We start from the raw sequence: 22,209 nt of genomic DNA on the forward strand, positions 1-22,209 counted from the left end.
GGGTTGGTGGGTGACAGTTATGGGGGTGGGGCCCCCACCCCACATAAACCCACTCCCAGCCCTACTGGGAAGCCTGATTCCTCGGTGGCCCCAATGCCAGAGATCAGCTGGGGCCTCCCCAGGCCTATGAGGGCTGTGCCCTTTGCCTCTGAGTTCAGAGGCTCCAGCCCCTCCTCACCTCTGTCCACCCCCCAGGCAGGGTCCGACACCTCTGCACCGACAGGCCAGGACTCAGAAAGAGAAACAGGCGAGATTTTACTCCTTTTTATTCATTCCTTTGGCAGACATCTGTCGGGCAGCTCCCGTGTGGCGGGGGCTTGAACCAGGCCCTGGCTTCCCCGGAGCTCAGTCTAGTGCTAGACCTGTCGATGGGCAATGACAATACCATGAGGCACATGCCACACGAACCCAGAGCAAGCAGTCAGCCAGGCGGGGGGGGGGGGCTTCCTGGAGGAGGCGCAAGCTGAGCTGAGCACGACAGGAGGGCGAGAGGAACCGTCCTTTAGAGAAATGCGTGTGGAAAGGCCTACACATCGACGTGGTGTCTGCAAGGAGAGGGCACAGGAAAGGGTTCATCTGGGCATGACCTTCAGGCCCCATGCCTGCCACGTGGTCCCTGCCACCTCTGTGCTTCCCGTCCTGCCACTTCTAACCAGGGCACAGAGACATCTGGGCTGCAGGGATTTACGTCTGTCTCAGGGGCTGGGGAGGTCCCGGGTGCCAGGACCCTTCCTCATTCCATTCCCTCGTGCATCACGCAGGGCCCGCGCACAGTAGGTTCTCACTGATGCTGAGCCCACCCAGTAGCCTTCCCCTCTTTGCAGCTCTCCCCAGGCTGAGCTGTGTGCTCCCTCCTTCGTGTTCTTACAGCGCTTTGTACGCACATGAGAGCTCATATTGGTACAGCCCTTTTCAGCCGGCAACACACTCAGTTGGCAATGCACTCAGTCGGCAATGTGATTTTACTTATATTAGTGTGTGCAGTGTTCACACAAGCCCTGTGTGAAAGTGTCATCACTGTCACCATCATCACCTGCCGGGAGAAAGCACATCATGGTGGTTTAAGTGTGTGGGCTCTACAGCTGGACTGCTTGGGTTCAAGTCCTGGCTCTACTACTTACTGGCTGTGTGACCCTGAACAAGTTGCTTAACCTCTCTGTGCTTCAATTTCTCCATCTGCAAGAGTAACGTATCTTAAAGGAGCACTGAGAGGCTGCACACCGAGTAGGAATGATACCTACCACAAGATCACCTCAATCAACATGGTAGCTATTATCATCCCATTTACAGATAAGAATATAGAAGGTCAAGGTCAAGATCACCTAGCTGCCCCAGTGGGACAGTTTTAATCTCTAAGTCTTTAAATGTCAAAGCTCATGTTTTGGGGTTATCTTCCCACCCAGTCTCCCACCCCATCTCCCTTGTCACCCCGCCTTCTGGTTTACCTATTCATGCACCTGTCTGTCCTCCAGCTGGGGGCTCCTCCTGGGCTGCAGCCTGCATTAGCATTCCGCCGCCTCCCCAGTGCCCGGCGCGGTCCTTGGCCACTGGGAAACAGGCGGGAGCTGAGCTGAAGGGACGACGCACTCCATGCGCCAGGCATCCTGCTCTGTGTCCCACGTGACTCATCCTGTCCGAGCCTCTAGAACACTCTTTGCCGGCCATCTGTACACAGGCCATCCCGGGAAGCCCTCCTTTGAGTGGCTGACCCCGCGCGGGTCCCAGGGGATGACGGATGAGGGTGTCGGTGTGCTTGTCTCAGTGACCGTGGGTGTGCGTGCGTGTGAGGAGCAGGCTGCCCCCTCCCCCCAGGGATGTTGGGGCACAGAGGGCAGATGAGAGGCACCGCAAGGGGACCAGAGACAGTATCCTGAAGCCAGGAGTGGAGTGATGCAGTGGGCTGGGTGCTGGGCGCAGCGGGTGTGCGTGTGACTCTGTGACTGTGACCGTGTGACTGCTGAAGGCAGGGACATAGCAGCTCCCGGAGCTGGGGGCGGAAGGTGTTAACTGTGTGAGTGCTGGTGTGGGCAGGGGGCCCAGGCCTCCAAACTGGGGGCTGAGGGAGGTAGTAAACACCAGGGTGACTAGGATGCTGCAGGATTGGGGGAGTTGTGTGACTTTGCAGTTCAACAAATTCAGATTCAGCCAACGCCGGCGGCGCCCGTGCTGTGCCAGGCAGCCAGCTAGGAGGAGGAGACACGAACCCAGCCTTCAGCTGCATGGTACTGGCTGCGGGGTTGGTGTGGTCCCCTTGAGGCTGGCTTGGAGCTGGGTGCTTTCTGCCCTTTCTGGCATTAAGTCCTCACAGTAGCCCTACCTTACTCTGAGACTAAATGGAGGAGTACAGAGAGGAAATGACTTGCCCAAGGTGACCCAGCTCCTCAGCGCCAGGACAGGATCTGAACCGAACTGCAAAGCCGGAGTCTTTCTCCCCCACGCCTGTGCCAGGGTGCAAATGCCAGGCCCTGCAGGAGCGGCTCAGACTCCTGGCCATGGTCCTGGAGACGCTCCCCAACCACATGAAACCAGGCTGTGGTCACTGCCTTGAGAGGCTCAGGGGTTGCTCACCCCTAGCTCTCTTTCCAGGGGTCAAATTCCCGGGCAGAGGGGCTGTGGGGCTCTTGGAGACCACCAAGCTCCTCATCCTTGCCTCAGGCCCTCCTGAGCTCCTGCCCCCCCCCCTCCCTTCCCTCCTGGTGCTGACTCTCAGCCAGAAGAGGAAAGGCTGTCTCCACCCACCTCTCGCACTCTCCCTTCTTTATAAAGGCCAGAACAGCTGAAAGGGTGGCAACTTCTCCTCCTGCCACGGGGAGCAGCCCGCCTGCCTCCCCTCGAGCCTGCAGCCAACCCCCGCGGCCTCCCTGAGGGCTCTCCTTCGGCCGCCAGCGCCCGCCTTTCATTCCCCATAGAGATATCTTGCACACACGCACACATACACACACGCGCAAAACGCGGGGGGAAAAGCCCACCCTCCAGCCTCGCTGCAAGGAGAAAGCCAGAGCAGCCGCAGCTCGCAGCCGGCAGAAGACTCCCCGAGGGGGAAGCAGGCGGGCGGACTGACCGACGGACTTGCGCCACGTCCACCTGTCTGCTGCGTCCGGTTCCAGAGAGCAGCGGGCGCGCAGCACGCGGAGCAGCCGTGCCCGCCGCCGCCGCCGGGACTCCGCTCCAGGGCGCACACGCTCCGGCCCCCCCCACCCCACCCGGCCCGGGCGGGAGTTTGCACCTCTCGCGGCTTGGGTATTCGGGCCGCCGCTGCAAAGCCAACTTTGGAAAAAGTTTCTGGGGGGTGACTTTGGTTTTGAGGCGCCCAGCTCTGCGCTTTCTGACTTCAAGGGCCTTCCCAGAAAATGTTGCAAAAAAGCTAAGCCGGCGGGCAGCGGAGAACGCCTTTAGCTGGCGAGAGAAGGCAACCATCGACTGCCGCGTTCTTTTTCCTCTCGGAGGTTGGAGTCCCCTGGGCGCCCCCACACGGCTGGACACCTCGGCTGGCTCGCGACGCAGCCCCCGGCTGTGGATGCTCGCTCGGGCTCGGGATCCGCCCAGGTAGCGGCCTCGGACCCTTGCCCCGCGCCCAGGCTCTTCCCAGTCCCCCAGCGACGACGGAGTCGGGGCTAAGGGCGGGGGCGCCCGGGGGCCATGCGGGTGAGCCGCTACAGCGGCTGCAGCGGCCAGAGCGCCTGATCGCCGCAGACCCCGGCCGAGCCCACCTTCCTCCCCAGCCCCCGCCCTCCACCCTGGCCGAGGGGGCGGCGCGCTCGGTCCACGCGTCTGGGGCCCTGTGGGGCCGGGCCCGGAGTCGGCATGAATCGCTGCTGGGCGCTCTTCCTGTCTCTCTGCTGCTACCTGCGTCTGGTCAGCGCTGAGGTGAGTTGCGAGGGCGGTGGGGCTGGTTCGCTTCATTCATTACCCCCCCACTGCTACCCCTTGGTCGCCTCTCTCCTCCCCACAGTGAACTTTGGACCCTCGCAGCCCGTGGGGCTGGCGCTGGGCGCTGGGTGACCTCCGAGGGCTGACACGCGAGGTGCGGGAGGTGCCGGGCTCTAAGGGGAGGGTGCAGTGGTGGCTTTCCTTCCCAGGAGCGATCCCAGATTTCTCCGCCTTTAAGCGTCCGGGAAGACGTGTGCGGTCCTGCCCCCCACCCCTCGGGGACCGAATGTGCCCCTTCCCCTGCGAGTGGAGAGGGGGTGGGGTGGTGCCGCGGGTGCAGAAGGCAGTGCGTCCTCCCGAGCCCACTTCTGTTCCGGCTTAGGTTCTGTCTGGGACCCGGCTTGCACGGGCGGAGAGAGCTTGCGCACTGGTAGCAGCCACGCCAACCTTCGGCAAGGTTTTGGTCCCACCCTGGCTCCCACTCCCGGTCACAGTGGGCACCCTCGGGCCGTGCAGGGCATGCCCAGCCCCAGAGCGCGGTCCCGGAGCAGCTTGTGTCTCGGGCGCAGCGGAAGGGAGGTGGGGGTTTCGGACAGGTTTTGGGCACTTGGGGTGAGGGAGGCGTGGGGGCTCTGAGGAAATCCAGCCCCAGGACGGTGTGCGCCTGAAGCCCCGCCATGCCTACGCCCGAGCCCTGCAAGAGGAAGCGCCTCTCTCCCCCGCTTGCAGGGTGCCTGGAAAAAGCCTAGCTGTAGGGGAGGTGGGGTACAAAAACGTCTGCCAGAGCTATCGCGTCTGATCCGCACCCCCCGCCCCCAGCCTCAAGTAGCAGTGAGTTGGCAAGTGTACCCGGAATCCAGGTGGGAAAGGGGGCGGGGCAGGGAGGAGGCGCGAGGTGGAGGCGAGAGCAGGGCTGCCGGGAGCGCGGCGCACCTAGGTCCGCTCCCGCTTCTGCTCGGCCGCGGCCGGGAGCCCGCACCTCCCCTCCCGACCTCCAACGAGGCAGGAAGGAGGCAGCGGCGGCAGCGAAAGGGTTAAAGCGAAGGGCTCCGAGGCTGCGGCCGGGCCTTGGGCCGCCGCCAGCGCAGGTTGTTTTGACCACGGAGGAGCTGTCGCCGTCTCCTTTTGTTCTCCGGGATCCTTGAGGGCCGCCGGCCGCCCGCCCTGGGGCCCCGCCCTTCCGCGGCCGTCCCCGCCGCCCGCACCCGGGAGGGAGGACGCGGGGCTCGGCCAGGCCGCTTGCAGGCCCCTCCCGACGCCCCTTCCTCTCCTCCCGCAGCCCCCTGGGCCGCGGCCAGCTGTTGAGGAGGGGGCACCGGCCGGCCCCAGCTGCCGCCTCGCCGCGGGGCCTGGGGGTTGGGCCCGGTGCCAGGACGTCCTGGGAACCGCGGCGTCCCCGCCGCTGCTCTCCGCAGCCCACCCCGTCCGGCCCCCCGACTCGCTCACTCACCCCACGCATGCACACTCTTGGCCGGAGGCGATGCTGCGCTCCGGCGGGCGGGCGCGCAGAGCGACGGGCACGCACTACTGCGGCCGGGTCGCGCGCCCGCCGCTGCCACGCCCGTGCACACGCGGGGCACACGCGCGCGCACCGCGCACACACACACGCACGCAAGGCCCAGGCACACGCGGCCTCAGCACACGTACGCGCCCACCTACGCACGCACGCCCAGCGCCAGCACCCACCCTCGGCCACAGGTGGGCCCATGGTGGGCCCTGGAACCTCCTCACCTCTGTAGCCACTCCATTGCCTTCCTGGGTGCTGTGAGGGAGGGGAAACAGGGACCCTTCCATCAGCCCTTGCTCCACAGCACCCACGGGTTTTTTTTGGGGGGGGGGCCTGGTAAGGTCATCCCCATGCCCTTCAAGCATCACTCTTCTGTGATTGCTCTTTTCCAGCTCATCCCGTGTGGCTGCACATGGTACTGATGTGTTTGGGGGCTACTGTCACGTCCAGAGCGTTCCTCCCTCCAGGTGAAGCTCGGGGACTAGAGGACCCTGAGCCGCTGAGGGAGTTCCCCCGCCCCCCTCCCCCTGCCGGCACTGTTCTGTCCCCTTGGCTTACCCAGCTGGGTGACAGCTGGCTAAGGCTTTCCCAGGCCTGCCCTTACCGTTCCCAGCCCTCATCCAGCACCTCCCCTGCTTTCCCACAACTCCACCGTGCGGTGCATGTGTAGGGGGCGGGGCAGGGGGGTGTGCTACGGCACAGAAGCCAGTGCCTCTCTCCTCTCTTCAGTCACAACACCCCTGAACACATGGCTCTTAGGAGCCCACAGTTGGGTGGTGCTTTGCAGTTTACAGAGCACTTTCCTGCTGAGCCTGAGCAAGCCTCAAGGCGGCTCTGGGAGAAGACACCTAAAGGGCAAACCCATGGGCCCGGGGGCCAGTCCAGGAAGGGGGACTCCGGCAGGGCTTGCTGGTGCAGGTGGCCTCGAATCTGGCCATGCCCCAAGCACGCCTGGACTGCGCCGCAGGTGGAGGCCTCAGCGGCTGGGAAGGAGGCCCGGGAAGCCCGAGGCAGGTCCTGGCAGGGGGTCGGCGGTGCTGGCTGCTGGGGAGGGTCACTCCCACTGTCATGTGATGCCTCTGGCCTCCGCACCCTTCCTTCTGCGGGGAACGAGCGAAGGGGCCCCACTGCCCTTCACGACCCAGCTTCCACCGGGTTTGCTGATGCCTTAGCGGGTGGCGGACCAGCTTGCTGGAATCCCCCAGTCCTAGATAGAAGTGTCTGCAAGTTTAGGACCAAACAAAATTTGGAGGCTCTGGTGCAAGACCTAGAAAGATTGTGCTTGAGTGTGTGTGTGTGAGAGAGAGAGAGGGAGAAAGAGTGTCAGCAGGAGTGGGGAAGAGGTGTTCACCGTGTGCCCCAGAAACCCCTCTCGAAGTCTCCCCTCGCCCGCACTGAGGTGGGCAGCTCTTTGCGTTTTCTGGTTTATTCAGTTGTTTATCACCTGCTCTTCCCTCCCTGGAGGGTGAGCTCCACCGGGGAGCTTCTGTCTTAGTGACCGCCACCCCCCACGCTGAGAGGGGCGCCTGGCCTACAGGGGAGGGGTGTGACTGACCTGTGAATATTTGTGGAAAGGTCAGTGCATCCCGCAGGTCGGGGAGGACCAGATACGTGCCCAGTGCTTGCTGAGCGCCTCACAAACGCTACCTCCTGTAGCCCTTCCCCCAGGGCAGCCCAGCAAGGCCACTGCCCCTGCCACTGGGCACCCTCATTCGAGCTCCCCCTGCCTCATCTTGAGAGACAAGCTCGCCTTTCTTTTCCACGGCTTGGGGCTCGGACTGGCAGCACGGAGGGGAGAAACAGAAGGACAATCAGATGGCAAGGGTTCTGTGTCTCTTGAACTGGGCCTCAGTTTCCGCCGCCTAAAAATAGAAGGGCATTGGATTAGCTCATAGCTCCCCTAGAGCAACAGAGGGGTTACTGGGCCTCTGGAAAATGCAGAGTCCAGGGCCCTGCCCCGGGCTGACAGCTGGGGCAGAGGTGCGGTGGGGGGCAGTGATCGCCCCGGCTGCCAGGATTCGGTGGCTGCACTGGTCCCTCTCTTCCCGCCCCAGCAGTTTTTCTGCTGCAGGGAGGGGTGGGGAGCCCCGTGGGAGGCTGGGCTCACATTAAGGAGGGGTGGGGCCGTGGACGGGGGTGGTCCCAGGAGCAATAAGGAAGGGAAATGGTAGGTGGGAAGGCTGGTTCTAAATGGCTTCTGTGGTCTGCCCAGAGGAGGCTTCTTCAAAGGCCTTGGCTTTGGCATTGAATCTAAATTAGGCCTGAGATTCGCAGGCAGGCGGGCGGGCGGGCGGGCGCTCAGAGGAGGCCCGGTAGGCTTCTCCCTCTGCCAGCCACAGCCAACGCCCCTGGCTGCTCGGGCTGAGCCCTGAGCCCCGCGTCGTCTCCCTCAGCTGGAGGGCGGGAGGGCCGGGGAGAGCGTACCTGTGTGTGTGCTGGGGCCCAGGTGGAGGGTGGGTCCAGGCCCTTTGATCTGCCATCCCAGTGGGGAGCAGGTAATTCACCCAGCCTTGCTCTAGCTGGTGCCCTTCCTACCTTCTGCAGCTGGCGCTGGGGGTGGGGTGGGGAGGAGGCTGTTTGCCTTGGCTCCCGTGGCTGGCTGTGCCCCAGCTGCCTTCTTGCCACGCCCTCACCCTGCCAGAACCCCGGGCCTGAGATCTGGGGCAGTGTCCCTGGGGTGCCCAGCCTCCTTTTCCGGCTCCGAGGGGGAGCTGCCCACCTAAGGAGGCTTCTAGAACCCGTGTCCAGGAAAACCCTCACTCTGCGCTCACCCTTCCACATGAAGAAGAGCCTCTGACCCGAAGCTTCTGACCCCAAGCAGGTGCACTCTCAGGGCATTGCACCCTGGAGCTGACCACAGGCTGGATTTCCTCACTCTTCACCTACTCCCCAGCCCTGGAAGGGGCCCAGCAGCCCACACGGCCCCAGGCACCGCCGCGGTGGGGCTAGGTGCCACTTCCTGTGGCCCAGCACGGAGGACAGGGCAAAGCCACACACTGTCCCGTGGGTAGGCAGCTCTCCGCCCACCCACCCACTGTCATTCTCAGAAATGTCCGGAGCTGCTGGCCCCAGGGGTGCATGCAGCTCGCTGCCGCCCTCAGAGGAGCCACGGCGGAGGAGTGACCACGTCGACAGCTCATTGCACGCCCATTATTTGCTGGCTGCGCTGCCGGGTGCAATAGGCCTCCCAGTAACCCTGGCGAGGTGTTGTTAGCCCCGCTTAAAAGATAGAGAAGCTGGGATTTGAGGTTGTCAAGACATATTCCAACAGTCGAGCTGTCCTTGGCAGCCGCAGCCTGTGCTCTTTCATCTGCTGCTGCGGGTTCCCAGCCCCGGCACTGTTGACACTTTGGGTGAGACAGTTCTTTGCCGTGGAAGGCTGTCCTGGGCATAGCAGGGTGGTTAACAGGCCAGTCCCTGCCCACAAGGTGCCAGTAGCACCCCTGTTGTTGTGACAACCCAAAATGCTTCCAGACACAGCCAATGTCCCCTGGGGGCCACTCGCCCCCGGCGGGGGACCTCTGCTCTGTGACCTCTACAGGGAGAAAAGAGGCCTGAACTGGAGAGAGTGCCCAGGAGGCCCGTGGTGGCTGCAAGAGGGAGGGGCCCGGCGCGGCTGCTCACTACTAGTCTTGTTGACCTGCAGCCATTCACGTCCTTTTTCTAAGCCTCGGCTTCCTCATCTGGAAGGCGGGGATAAAAATAGCACCAGCCTCTTAAAGGGTGGGTAGTTAGGAATGACTTTAGCTCAGTGCCTGGCTTACAGTCAGCACTTAGTAAACACTGCGGAGTGTGTCAAATGCGGGCGCGCTCCTTGAGTTCTGGGCACCTGGCGGCCCGATTGACAGAAGCGTGTGCAGGAACGACCTCTGCTTAGACTGATGTGGACTGCATAGGAGGCAGTTTGCGTGAGGGGAGGGCGAGACTATCCCAGGTGTATCCAGAATCATCCAGGAGCGAATCCCAGGGCGAAGCAAGGGGAGAGTCCTTCATGCATTTTCCTGGCATTTACTGAGCACCTACCGTGTGCTTTTCCCCAGTGTCTGTCCTGGGCTCTTCCGCAGGCAGCCTGGGAAGCATTCTGGGTTCGTTTCCAGAAGATGTCACCTCTTTCACATCGTAGGCCAGGCCTGGGGCATCCGCTGAGCCTGACTGGGGGTCTGCCTTCCCTGCCACGGCTGGCAGCTGCAGCCAGCTCTCCTGGGCAGTTAATTGACTCATTACTCCACACACAGCCCGGGTGATCTGGCTGGGCACCTCCCCCTTGGCTCTCTGCTGCTGCCTCTCCTGACATCCCTGGGCAGAAATAGACTCAAATCAAAGGTCTCCAGCTCCCTGGATTCGCAGGTGAGAGCCACATACAGAAAGGCGCAGTGGCCAGCCTGAGGTCGCTGGTGGTTGGTAGCAGGAGAGAGTGGGTCCAGCTCTCTGGACCACCGACTCTGGGGCCGAGGGAACCCTCCAGGTAGTGGCCTACCTCGGTCTTAACTGGCGACCGGCCACCTGCCTTCCATTCTGGGGCTGAGTCCTGTGTCCACAGTTGGAGACCACCCAAAGGGTGGCCCCTCTCCTGGGGCCGGAGGAGGTCCCGCGTGGAGGAGATGGGGGAGGAAGGGGAGCGGCAGCCCAGCCAACGCGTCGCCTCGTCTCACGCTCGCAGCCCCTGGCTACCTGGCTGCGCGGTCATGGACCCTGCAGGGACGACCCTGATCTCCAGCCAGACCGGCTGCTGCACCCCGACCTTCCCTCCCCGGAGCTTCCGGCAGCCCTGGACCCCGGCCAGAACGATAAGCTCCTCGTTCAAACGAAGACACTGAGCTCAGGGGTTTTAAGGAATCCGTTTTAGAAGTGGTTTTGTCCACGAGGTCAACTCGGGTGGCCACAGCTGGACGTGCTGGAACCCCTGGAGGAAGACACTGTGATAAGTGTCCAGGAAATGACCTTTGGGGGGAGGCTAAAAACTGATCAATCACCAGGCGTCTACCAGAGCTTTGGGGGAGAGCCTCGAGGGCCGGCCACGCGGTGCAGCCACCCGCCCTTTCCTGCTGGGTGGGGAGGGGAGGTGGCTGTGCTAAGACTCGAGTCCTTGGGGTGAACCAACTGGAGCGGGAGCTCCTCCCTTCCTCCCCCGGGGAGACCGAGGCACAGCGCTGCTGACTAAAGTCAAACAGTAGCGGTCAGTCAAGTCAGCTGACGCCCTCCCCGGGGCCCCTTCCACGACCCTGTGTTTGCGCGTGCATGTGTGTGTGTTCACAGGGGTGTGAGCTCGGACGTGCGGCAGCGTCTCACACGCTGTCTTTGTCCGGAGGAGGAGGGTATCCGGATCGCGTGTCTCAGCCTCTCGTCTCCCTCGCCTCTTTGTCCCGGCCTCGGGCATCAGCCCCCGGGGGTCTCCCTGGACCAGAGGGGATGTGGCCGCGTCCTTCCTATTGGGTTGCTCTCGTGTCATTGTGGGACCTGCGGTTTCCCTGGAGGAAGCCCGGCTCCGAATGGGGCCTGTTAAAGTGCTTATTAAGTTTCAAGTGTTTCTGGTAACAGGCCAGGGGGGCTCTAAAAATAGCGTTTGGCTGGGCACGGGGCTCGGGTGAGCTTTCGGGTGAGCTTTCGGGTTCCCGGCCGCATCTGAGGATTCCCTGCTCTGCCCTCTGGGTGAGAGATTAAATAAACACCCTCAGTACTTGTGGCCTCCCAAGACCATGCACCTCTGCGAGCATTCATGCGGCCCCGCGTGCACCCGGGAGGCGGGGAGCGTGCGCAGGCTCGGCCACTGGGAGCCTGGGGTTAGGGCGCCGGTTCTGCGGCGCATCGGCTGCAGGACTCGGGCAAACGGTGTCGCCTGCCTGAGCCTCTCTTTTCCCACTTGTGAACTGGGGATGATCAGACCGCCCATGGCCAATGCTGGCTGTCGTTAGCTGCCAGGTGTGGAGGGGAAGCAGAAAGATGGGGGGCCCTCCCAGAACCTGCAGTGTGGTGGAGGGCGGGGGAAGGACATACACACCCAAACTCAGAGCAAGCTGGGGGTCCTGTGTGGGGTGGGGACGAGTGGTCTGCGCCGGGTCTCAGAGGCGGCTGCAGGTTCTGGCCCCAGGGCCTTTGTGCTCCTGGCGGTCAGGCCTGGACTCTGCCGCCTGCCCACCCCCAGCCTGGCAGTCCGTCGGTCCCTGGCCGAGGGGCCCTGTGGGAACTTCGAGTAGGAGGGCGTGTCTGTGATGGGGATGAGGGGGCCCGGCCGGGAAGCCCTGAGCCCCAGCTCACTCGGTCCCATGCTGTCTGCCTGGCAGGGGGACCCCATTCCCGAGGAGCTCTACGAGATGCTGAGTGACCACTCCATCCGCTCCTTCGATGACCTCCAGCGCCTGCTGCACGGAGACTCCGTAGGTAAATTGAATCCTCGTCCGCTGTGCTGGCCCTCCGCGGAGTACCCGGGAGCCGGGAGGGGCAGGGCAAAGGCCGTCCTCTCTTGCTCGACATCCAGAGAACCGGGGCCTGTGGCAGCCCAGGCACGGCTCGGCCACACCTGTCTGGGGCAGGGCTGAGTAGGCAGACGGGTTGGTACCTGGGACGTGGGGCGTGGCGGGAGAAGCACTCACATGCGTCTCTGGCTTGGTGCGGAGGGTGGGGCGCCCGGGGGTGCCCGGGGCATCTGCCCAGTGAGGATCCAGGTGTGGACTCAGCCGGGGGCGGTGCCGGAGGAGCCACATGCCTGCCCCTCTGGCCCAGGGCCCACGCCACGAGGTCTCCTGGGGACACCTGGCCCAGGCCAGCGGCCGCCCTGCCCGTGCCCGAGAACGCACTCAGCGGAGGGGCACGTGCTCGGTGGCACACGCATGGCGGGGCTGGCGGTCCGGGTGGGGGATGTGTTTATAAACGCTGTCTTCAGAGCAAATTCCATTCTATTCTAACCTCTGGCCTGATCCCCGGAGCCCTGGTCAGCGCCCCCCCTGCACCCCCAGCTCCCCTTCCCTCTGGGGTTTTGTCTCTTTGTCACTTTGTAATCCTTGCCCAGACTGCTATCTACGGGGGACAGCATTTCCTGCCTTTGTTTCCTCTCCCCGTTGGGCCCCTGGCTCCCTCTCAAAAGCATTCCCGGGCCCTTTCAAACCCGCCTGCGCTGGGGGCTGGCGAGGTAGGCGGGAGGGGGCCCCAGCTGGGCCCACCTATTGTTCACCAGGCCCCCCACCCGACGTCTCCCACACCCCCACCCCATGCCCGACTGGCCAGCCCTGGCCAACACAATGGGGCAACTTCCAAATTTAGCCTTTCTGCTGTTTCTTTCCAAGGGCCTTCGCCCCCACCCTCGGACAGCCCCTCCACGCCCTGGTGGGGGTCGGGATCAGGGAGACGAGGTTTTCAATAGCAGCCCTGTTTCGAGGCAACCATGTGGCTATTTTTTCCTAATCAACTTAACCTTTCCACAATGCACATCTTTTCCCCATCTCCTCCCCAGTGGGGACATTCCAGAGATGGCAGAGAGAAAGGAAGGGACCGGGAGGCACGGACAGACGCAGTGACGTGGGACAGTAGGCTAGATGGGAACACGCCAGTTACAGGGCAGTCCCCCTCTGAACAGGACCCGCTGGCAGCCTGCAGGGGCGAGCAGGGCCAGCGGGGTGGCGGGGGGTGGCCACTGGGAGCCCGAGCTGCTGTGTGGGGCTGAGGGGGTGCTGGAGCCGGTCCCCGACATCCCTCAGTTTGTTTGCTGGCTCTCAGCCAGCAGAGAGCTGGAAGAATCTGCCCACCAGTCAACGTCAAGCTCAAAGTCCTCCTGGCCAGCCCGCGCCCCCAGCAGCCAGCTCCGCTTGTCTCTGTAATGAGCTCTGATGGCGCTGAGACCAGAGAGGGGAGCTGGAGCTGTGGCCTTAGCAATGACCGGACAGCTCAGGGCCGAAGGTTAGAGGGGAGAAGACAGAAAAACACAGCGAGAGGCTGGGAGGTGGAGAGAGACCGCGATTTGGAAGGGCCCTGGGTGAGGCCTGCGATCCCAGCACCCCTCCCTGCCCGCAGCCCCCACCCACATCCCTCTCCCTCCCTCCTTCTCTCCGCCCAACTGGGCCATTGTCAGGGGCTCCGGAGGGGCTGTGTCCAGGGCATGGCGGTCCCCCCGGGGATTCTGGGAATTTCTCCATTCAGCACTTCCTGTGGGAACGCTGGGCGGAGGGCACTGGAAAGCAGCCTTCAGAGCTCTGGGTCCTGGCCCTGCCCTGGAGGCCAAGGAGGGTTCGAGTACAGTAGCAAAGGGGAAGGGTTATTTTTAACTTCGCGGACATGGGTTCTGTCCCAAAGTGTGCCTGGAGAGCCCAGAGTGGGGCTGAAGCCCCCTCAGAGGGCACAGTCAGGGCTGCACCTGCACCCGGGTTTGCCCGGGGAGGGGGGTCTCCTCAGAGCTGGGGACCTGAGTTCACTGGGAGCCAGAAGGGGAGCCTGTTCTGTGGCGTGGGGTCCCGGGGAGGGGCGGCAGGCAGCCTCCCGCCCGCCCCAGAGCCCCCTCGGAGCCCCCGCCCGGGGTCGGGCCAGCCAGCAGTTGTCAGAGCGCCTCTGACTGTGCCGACTCTTGCAGAGGAAGATGGAGCCGAGCTGGACCTGAATCTGACCCGGTCTCATTCTGGAGGCGAGCCGGAGAGCTTATCCCGAGGGAGAAGGAGCCTAGGTAAGACTGAGGGTGAGAGTGAGGCCCCCCCACAAAGGTGGGGGCCAGAGAAGGAGGACTGGGGCCTGCGGCTCCCCCAGGCTCTGAGGGCCGACTCCATGTGCCCCCCGGCGCCCCCACCACTTAGGACCGGGATGAACTAAGAGAGCACAGCGTCCTCAAACACCTTACACTGAGTTGCGGCATCACGCCCCACCCCCAACACACTCCCTTTCCTAAACACAGTGCTTTTAACTGTGTTTTGTGTTACTTCAACCCTAGCAATAGGTATTATGGACCCATTTTACAGAGTGGGAGAATGGAGCCCAGGAGAGGGTGAGCAAGCAGGCGTGCTCACACGGCTAACGAGTGGCAGGGCTGGGACCCCAGGAGCGCCTCTCAGTTGAACCCGGGGCCCCCCTGGCGGCGTGTCTCTGCAGCGACGAAGGGCCGTGGCCGGGGCCCTGCTTTCTGCTCTACCGCAGAAACCGGAGGACAGTGTAGAACGTTAGGTCTTGGGGAGGCCTCCCCAGGGAAGGCCAGGGCTCACCCCAAGCCCCTCCTCCTCCTCTCTCTCCACCTGCAGTACCCAAAATACTGTCGAAGGTGCCGTGGGGGTGGGCACTCCCCATAGGAGTCGGGACCTGAGTTCCACTCCTCGGCCCGTGAACTTGGGCAGCTAGTTCAGCTCCCGGAGCCGCAGTTCCTCGCAGGTGGACGATGACCAGCCCCGGCATTGGCTGTGCCTAGGCCAGGCGTCCCGCGCAGGACCCCTTAGGCCTGCAAGTGCCGGGCAGGCGCTATTGTTGTCCCATTGTGCAGATGAGCATACCGAGGCTCCCAAAGAAGCCATGGTGTCAGAACAGGCCACAGTGTGAGGCGGCCGAGCACAGCGGTTGCAAGGCCGTAGGTGATGAGTGCGGGCCACTTGTCCGGCAAACCCATAAGGCCGTGAGGTCACGGAGTGACGTGAGTGAGGGCTGGTGGTGGAAGGACTCTGACGTGTACAACATGCCAGCACCTTCCGGATGACCTCTCTTTGATCCTGGCAATGGTTCTTGAGTGTCGGTCATCCCCGTGTGCACACGGGGAAACTGAGGCTTAGAGCACACCAGCAGCCCACCCGGGTCCCGCGGCCGATGGGCTGATGACAGCCCGGACTGGAAACCTCCCCTGCCGTGGGAGGGAGAGGGGACTGGCCGGTCATTTAGGAGGAGGGCAGGCCCGGAGGCGCCCTGCCATGCTTTCCTGCCCGCTGGTGGCTCCGGGCGGGCCTGCCCCCTGCCGACAGAGGTCCTGTCTTCCTTCAGATCCCCTGGCGGCGGCCGAGCCGGCCAGGATCGCCGAGTGCAAGACCCGCACGGAGGTGTTCAAGATCTCCCGGAACCTCATCGACCGCAGCAACGCCAACTACCTGGTGTGGCCGCCCTGCGTCGAGGTGCAGCGCTGCTCCGGCTGCTGCAACAGCAACCGGGTGCAGTGCCGCCCCACCCAGGTGCAGCTGCGGCCCGTCCAGGTGAGCCAGCGGCCCCGCCCGCCCCCGCCCCTCGGCCCAGCGCTGCCGGCAGGGCTGCCCCGGCTTCCAAACGGATGGGAAGCCATTCCTGGCAGGCTGCTGGGCTCTGTCCAGAGAGGACGCCCTCTGGGGAGCCGTCTGGACATTTGTGCTGAGGCCGCCCGGGCTACCGTGACCAAAGCCACAGGCAGACCCCGAGCCGGGCTGGGTGTAGGGTGCTAGGTAAAGGGCGCTGCCTCGTGTTTAGCAGGGATAAAATCCCCCAGTGTCTCTTGAAAGACATGTCAGCTGAACACTCAGAATGTTCCGGGCAGCTGCTCAGAGGTCCCCGAAGCTCCTCCCTGCCCCGGCCTGTCAGTTCCCTTTGTTTCGCAGAGACAGTGGCTCCCCTGTGTGTCCGCATCACCGGCTCCTCTCCCTCTGACAAGCTGTGTCTTTAATGAGGGGGGCGCAGAGGCACCGCCAGGAGCGGGGCAGCCCTCACGCAGAGTCAGAGTGCGAACCCTGCCTCTCTTCTGGAAACACCGGGTGTACCTCTGACTCAAGGGGAATCTGAGAGTCGAGTCCACGCTGGGGGAGCCGCCGGTCTCACGCCGGGCGGCGCAGGGCCAGAGAGGCCTCAGCAGAACCCCTCGGGCTGGCCTTGCCCACATACTGACTCGGGCTGGGCTGGGCTGGGCTGGGCTGGGCTGCTGGGTAGTGGACGCACCGAGGGCTCCGTGGCCCATGGGCCCTCTCCCCAGACACTCTGTAGGCTTCACCTCGCCTCCCTTCCTCGCGCCCGCTTGCATCCCAGGCCCGCGTCCTGTGCCTGAGATCACAAGTGTCACTCTCTGCCACGCCGCCCACTGTCCTGCTATCACCTGTCCCCAATGCGTCCACCTCTGTGGATGGACACCTGACAGCTGACCTCCCCTTTCCCGCCTCCCTCCTGGATAAAGCCGCCCCCCACTTCCTTCCAGACAACCACCCCCCACCCCTGCCACAGCCCCTGACCTTGGCTGGCGCTCCAGGAATGAGGACACCATGGGCCCCGGCTCAGCCCGGAAATGCCTTTCTCCCTCTCTGGGAGTGCCGAGGGGGCCCTGGCCGAGCTGGAGGCCAGGTCGGGAGGGCTTGTTTTGATGGAAAAGCTACGAGAAGGGCAGAGGGCAGGGTCCTGCTATTGTTTGGGCCGCGGTGTCTGCCCTGCCGCTCTCGGCTCTCCCTGCTGAGGGCTTTCGAGGAAAGATTCCTGCGGGGGATGGTGGGGTGCGCAGAGCAGGCAGGTGGCTCCCGCAGCCCCTTCCCGCACGGTCTTACACGGGCACTCGGGGGGGGTCCTGTCTTCCAGGTGAAGAAGATCGAGATCGTGAGAAAGATCCCGATCAATAAGCTGGTCACGGTGACCCTGGAGGACCATCTGGCGTGCAGGTGTGAGACGGTGGCTGCGGCGCAACCCGTGACCCGAAAGCCAGGTAAGTCCCAGGAGCAGCGAGGTGACCATGGGTCTGCCAGGGTCTGCCTCTGACCCCTCAGCCCGGCAGCCCCGCTCTCCCACGGCCGCTGCTGGTGGGGAGGGCTGGATCAGGCATGCCCCATGCTGGTCAGCGTCACCTGAAGCTTTCCACCCAGAACAACCAGGTTCCTCCCCTGCCTGTGAGGCCTTCCGTGAGGACAGAGTGCCCAGTTGGCCTTCTGGCCTTGCTGACAACCAGCCCCCTTCGTATTTGCCAGCCTGGCCTTTTCCAGTGGCTTAGATACGTTTCTGCCCCAGGGCCTTTGTTCGTGCCAATCTCGCTGAAACGCACGTCTCTCAGCTCTTCATAAACCTACTTATTCTCTTTATTTGGGTCTCGGCTCAGAAGTCACCTCCTCCCAGAGGTCTGCCCTGACCACCCCGTGCAGCATAGCCCATCCCAGACTTCACGGCCCCCACTTGGTTGAATGAGTGCATGAAAGAGGGCGGGGCGAGAGCCTGGGCGGGAGAAGGCCCCATGCACAGCGTCTTCGGATATGGGACACCTTGTCCTGGGGGTGAAAAAACGAACTAATTCCTGTGGCCCTGAGGGGGGCATTAGGACGAGCAGGCGAAGCCACCAGACAGAGATTTTTAATTCCATGTCCTAGTCGGACATCCAGGATGGCGTTGTTCTCCTTGTGAGGGAGTGAGTTCCCTGTCTTTGGGGGTGTGTCGGGAAAGGCTGGGCAGCTGCGCAGAGGGATGTGAGACACGGGGCTCAAGCATCAGATGGCTCAGTGGGACCAGAGTTTCCTTCCCCTCCTCAGATTCTACAAGTCGGGGGCACAGTTCAGCTTAGAGAGCTGAAAGAGCCAAAAAAAAAAAAAGAGAAAGATCTGGTTTAATTTTGCAGAGGGTGTGCCTGAGGCTGGAGAAATGGAGTTCTGGTCCAAAGTCACAGAGCTCGTCCCGGGTCGGATAACGGCCAGTTCTGTGTTCTTCGAACTATATCCAGCTGCCTTTTCTCCCTCAAAAGTTTGCCTCAGGATCAAATGAGCATCATTAAAGTGAATGCGATTAAATGTTTAAAAAAATCCCCCAAGTTACTGTTTTGATGTTCAGTAACGTGCTCCTGTTCGGAAATGGAACAGACCCCGTTGTTATTTCTTACTACGAGCCCTCTGAAGGAAGGCAGGGCCGCCCCTCCCCCTCTGCGTCCTGTCCTGGCGGGCCGAGGTGGGTGGGGCCTGGGTGCTCTGCGAAGGCCAATGATTTGACAGCTTCAAGCTGATTGATGGGTTGTAAACTGTGTGCAGCGTTAGCCCGGAGAGTGACTTTTCTATCCAGGAGAGATGTTCTGCTTTATGTTCAGAATGGGGTTGTTTTCACCCATATTTGTTCCACATGATTTTTTGACCCAGTTTCTGGGGGGCGGGTGTCGAACCCGTGACCGTGTGGGCAAGGTCTTGCCGTTTTAGCGTTAGCGCTTTAGCCCCGTGGGACGGAGCTCCTGGCAGCTGTCCACAGGCTGGGTCAAGGCTCAGTGGCGTGGCCGGTGTGATGTGGCGGTCAGTGTCAGGCTCTGGGCTCCAGGGTCTGTTCCAGCCTGTCCCTCGTGAGCTGTGTGACACCCTTGAGCTGGCTCGGGTGTTGCCAGCCCAGCGTCCTGCCGCTGGCTGGGTCTCCAGATTGGAAACCCCAGGCCCTTCAATAGCTTTCCTGGTGCAAAGTCCCCGAGTCCCCAAGTCACAGAGATGGCATGACTGCCTCATGGGAGCTTGTATTCGAGTCAGGAGGTCAGGCCTTGGCCCCAAAGGGCCGGATGGGCTGGGAGAAGTCGAAAGGCTTCAGGAAGTGGGGTCCTTGAGCTCAGTGGACAAAGCTTTCACGGCCAGGGTGTCCGCCTGGGTGCCCTGGAGGGAGAGAGGTGTGAGTGCTGACCTTGACCGAGGCTCGTGGGCCCCGTGATTTACAGCAGAGGGGTTGACAGTGTGGACTCTGGAGGCTGGTCCCTGGTTTGAATCCCAATCCCTCTGCCTCAGTTCCTTCATTCGTGAAACGTAGATTCTTGTACCCTCTGTGAGGGCAAATGGGCTTAGCACATCGCCAGGTGCATGGTCAGGGCGAGCTGAGAGTTTCTGGCAATTTCCACGAATTGCCTCCCGACCGTAGGAGGCCAGGGCTGCTGGTTAAAACGTGGACATGAAGGCACAGAGAGTTCGCTGACTTGCCCCAAAGCACACGAGAGACTCGAACTCAGGCGGTCTGGCCCAGCGGCCGAGCTCTGGCCGGCCCCGCAGTGCCGCTTCTCCGAGCGGTGGGGGCCAGGCCGACCGCAGGGGAGGGGCCAGCTCTGTGGTGGGGGCCTGGTTCTGGCCGGAAGCCCAGGGGCTCCCCACCACACGACTGCGAGGGGCAGAAAGGTGGGTGGGAGGAAACCTCAGCAGCGGTCAGGCAGAGGAAGTAAGAGGCAAGCGAGGGAGAGCAGCTTACCCATCAGAGCGGCTTACTCTGAACTTCGGGGCAGGGCCGGTAGCCGTTTCCACCCTCCTGGTCCGAGGGCTGATGGGGCTCGGCTGTGTGGTTCTGCTGGTGTCTCTCTCTGGTCGCTGCCGTCAGCCACCGGGAGACAGCTGGCCTCTCCCTGTCATCCAGGGCTTCTCTGCCCCAGGTGGCCTCCACAGCAGGGGGACCAGCCTCCTCACGTGGGGGCACAGGGGTCCCCAAAGTGCAAAGGCGGGAGCTGCCAGGCCTTTTTAAGGCGTATGTCTGGGACGGGCACAGCACCATTCCACCCCCCTGTACTGGCTGACGGGTCCAAGTTCAGGCCAGGCTCAAGGGGCTGGGAAATAAAGGGCATGCCAGTGGGGGTAATGATCTGTTTGCCGGCATTCTGTGACTTATTCCTCCCACCAGTTCTATGCAGTGGGCAGTCTTATCACCCTATGTCGCAGATGGGGAAACTGAGGCATGGGGAGGTTCAGTAATTATTCCCAAGGCACAGATAGCTGGTGAGCGGTGGAGTTGGGATTTGAACCCAGGAGGTGTGGCCCCTTCCCTCAGCCCCTGAGGCTCTGGGAAGGTCTGTGGCAGGTCTCAGTGGAGAGGGATGGATCCCCCACAGTGGTTGCCCACCTGCTGACAAACCTTCCTTCTTCCCGAGCAGCCAGGATGCCCCAGACTCGAGTGGCCATCCGCACGGTGCGTGTCCGAGGGCCCCCCAAGGGGAAGCACAGGAAGTTCAAGCACACGCAAAACAAGAAGGCACTGAAGGAGACCCTCGGAGCCTAGGGGTGTCGGCAGGAGAGTGTGGGCAGGTAAGGGCCGGGCGGGGAAACTGAGGCCCAGAACCCTGTGTTTCCTTCTCTCTGGCCTGTGGGTGGGGCCGTGGAAGGAGTTGAGGAAGAGGCATTTTCCCAGAGGAAATGCAGGCGCTAAGCTTTGATCCCCTCTGCCCAGCTATCAACTGAGTTTTTCCTTGGGACAGGTGGGTGGGGGGCTTTGCAGACCCCAGCCCAGCTGTGTCCCAGCATGCCCTCCGAGAAGGCGCAGGTGAAACCTCGGCTGCCCAGCCCCGAGCGCTGCTGGCAACCAGGGACGACTCCAGGTGGCCCCCGGCTCCCTGCCCCTAGCGAGCAGTGCAGGAGAGAGTGGTGGGGAGCTGCTGGGCTGTCTCTGAGCCCCCGTTGTCCCTCTGCTTGGCTTGCAGGGTTATTTAATATGGTATTTGCTGTATCGCCCCCATGGGGTCCTTGGAGTGATAATATTGTTCCCCTCGTCCGTCTGTCTCGATGCCTGATTCGGACGGCCAATGGTGCTTCCCCCACCTTTCCACGCGTCCATCACCCCTCTGCAAGCGGGTCTCCCCTCAGTGGCCTCCAGCGTCTTGCCCGGAAGCTTGAGAAGGAAATGAAGAACCTGGACTCCATCGAAGCCTTCCTCTCCCCACCGACCCCGAGAATCTGGGATAAGAGTGCAAGAGAGACTGATGGGGGAAGGGGCTCCTTCCCCGGCGCCTGCCCAGGGCACCCCGAGCGCAGCGGACCGGCTCGAGGAACCCTGCCTGTGGCCCTGCAACGTCTCCGCAGCAGCGCCTGCTCGGCCCCTGGCCCCCAGCCGGGTCCCCTGGGAACGCCCGCAGCAGGCAGACCGGCCTGAGGGCCTCGGACTTCTGTGGCTGAGGCTGGGCCGGGCACAGACTGGATGGAGCAAACCCCGCCCACAGCGCCCAGGCCCAGTCGCTTCTCCCTCCTCCCCTCCGCTCACAGTGGCTTTCTTTCATTTTACACACACGGCATCTTTGAAGATGCGGACTCTTCTGGGCAGGCCTGGCCGGAGTGCCGGGCAGCCAGGTGCCCTCTCAGACGCGTTAGAGATGAAGTTTGCGCTGCAGGTGGGTGCAGACGGTGACCTGGGCACCCACTGCCTTCTCCCGCCCACCCTCCCCCTGCTTCCTCCTGTGTTACCTCTCTACCTCCACCCCTCCTCCTTGCCCCTGTCCTGGCCCTTCAGTCTGCTCCACCAAGGGGAGCGCCCCTTATCGAGGCTCCTGATGAGCCCGGTGACTGCTCCCTGGGGCAGGAGACCAGGGGCCGGGGCCGCAGGGGACCGCCCGGTGTACCCCGGCCCAGCCCAGACTGCCCGATCAGCTTGTGCAGGGCGCGCACTGTTCACACCATCAGCACTGGCAGGTGGAGGTCGCCTGTCTGAGGAAAGGGATCTTTCTCCTATGTGACACAGAGGCTCTGCGACGAGGGCTGGCTGTGCCCCTGACCCAGCCCGTGGCTCGGAGGGTGGGACAGGCGCGAGCCCCGTGGTGGGGAGGGGGAGATGACACGGCCCCCCTGGCCTCCACTTCCCCAGGTCCTCAGCTCCAGCAGTCTCTTTCCGGGCAGGCATGACAACACCAAGAGAGGGTCTCCAAGCGGGGGGCAGCCCTCATGCCCCCCCACACTCCCCCATCTTAGATCCTTTGGGGTTCTGCCTCTGGTGGCTCCTCCCAGGAGAGCGGCTCCGGCTGGGAGTAGGGGAGAAAGGGCAAAGGTCCCCGGGCCCCCTGGGGCGGGGGGCTCTGAGCTCCCACCACGTTCCTGCCCTCCACTGCACTTCCCCCCTCCCCCTCTCCAAAATCTGCTTCCTTCAGTTTGTAAAGTCGGTGATTATATTTTTGGGGGCTTTCCTTTTATTTTTTAAATGTAAAATTTATTTATATTCCATATTTAAAGTTGTAAAAAAAAATAACCACAAAA

General features: G+C 62.8%; 1 protein-coding gene and 1 long non-coding RNA gene across 2 annotated transcripts; one reads left to right on the top strand and one right to left on the bottom strand.

Annotated features, from left to right (window-relative positions):
* Positions 1–268: 268 nt before the first annotated feature.
* On the bottom strand, positions 269–5,404 carry LOC123816210. Its single transcript, XR_006785233.1, has 3 exons — positions 5,321–5,404; positions 1,446–1,547; positions 269–1,033 (listed from the first exon to the last, which is right to left on the bottom strand). It is a non-coding gene; the product is annotated as an uncharacterized LOC123816210 (long non-coding RNA).
* On the top strand, positions 2,784–22,209 carry PDGFB (platelet derived growth factor subunit B). The gene is made up of 7 exons (XM_045835058.1): positions 2,784–3,867; positions 11,659–11,755; positions 13,935–14,024; positions 15,314–15,519; positions 16,853–16,976; positions 20,127–20,277; positions 20,670–22,209. The coding sequence occupies exons 1-6, from the start codon at positions 3,805–3,807 to the stop codon at positions 20,249–20,251; spliced, it is 705 nt and encodes a 234-aa protein (XP_045691014.1). The 5' UTR covers positions 2,784–3,804; the 3' UTR covers positions 20,252–20,277; positions 20,670–22,209.

Source organism: Phyllostomus hastatus, unplaced genomic scaffold, assembly GCF_019186645.2.
Source record: "Phyllostomus hastatus isolate PE091 unplaced genomic scaffold, TTU_PhHast_1.1 phas_contig_198, whole genome shotgun sequence".
In the NCBI taxonomy this organism is placed as follows: domain Eukaryota; kingdom Metazoa; phylum Chordata; class Mammalia; order Chiroptera; family Phyllostomidae; genus Phyllostomus; species Phyllostomus hastatus.

Excerpts from the sequence above, each read along its gene's own strand:
- PDGFB (XM_045835058.1), top strand. The coding sequence starts at position 3,805 with ATGAATCGCTGCTGGGCGCTCTTCCTGTCTCTCTGCTGCTACCTGCGT. Across the intron at positions 3,868-11,658 it reads TGCGTCTGGTCAGCGCTGAG|GGGGACCCCATTCCCGAGGA; the intron begins GTGAGTTGCGAG and ends TCTGCCTGGCAG. Across the intron at positions 14,025-15,313 it reads CCGAGGGAGAAGGAGCCTAG|ATCCCCTGGCGGCGGCCGAG; the intron begins GTAAGACTGAGG and ends GTCTTCCTTCAG.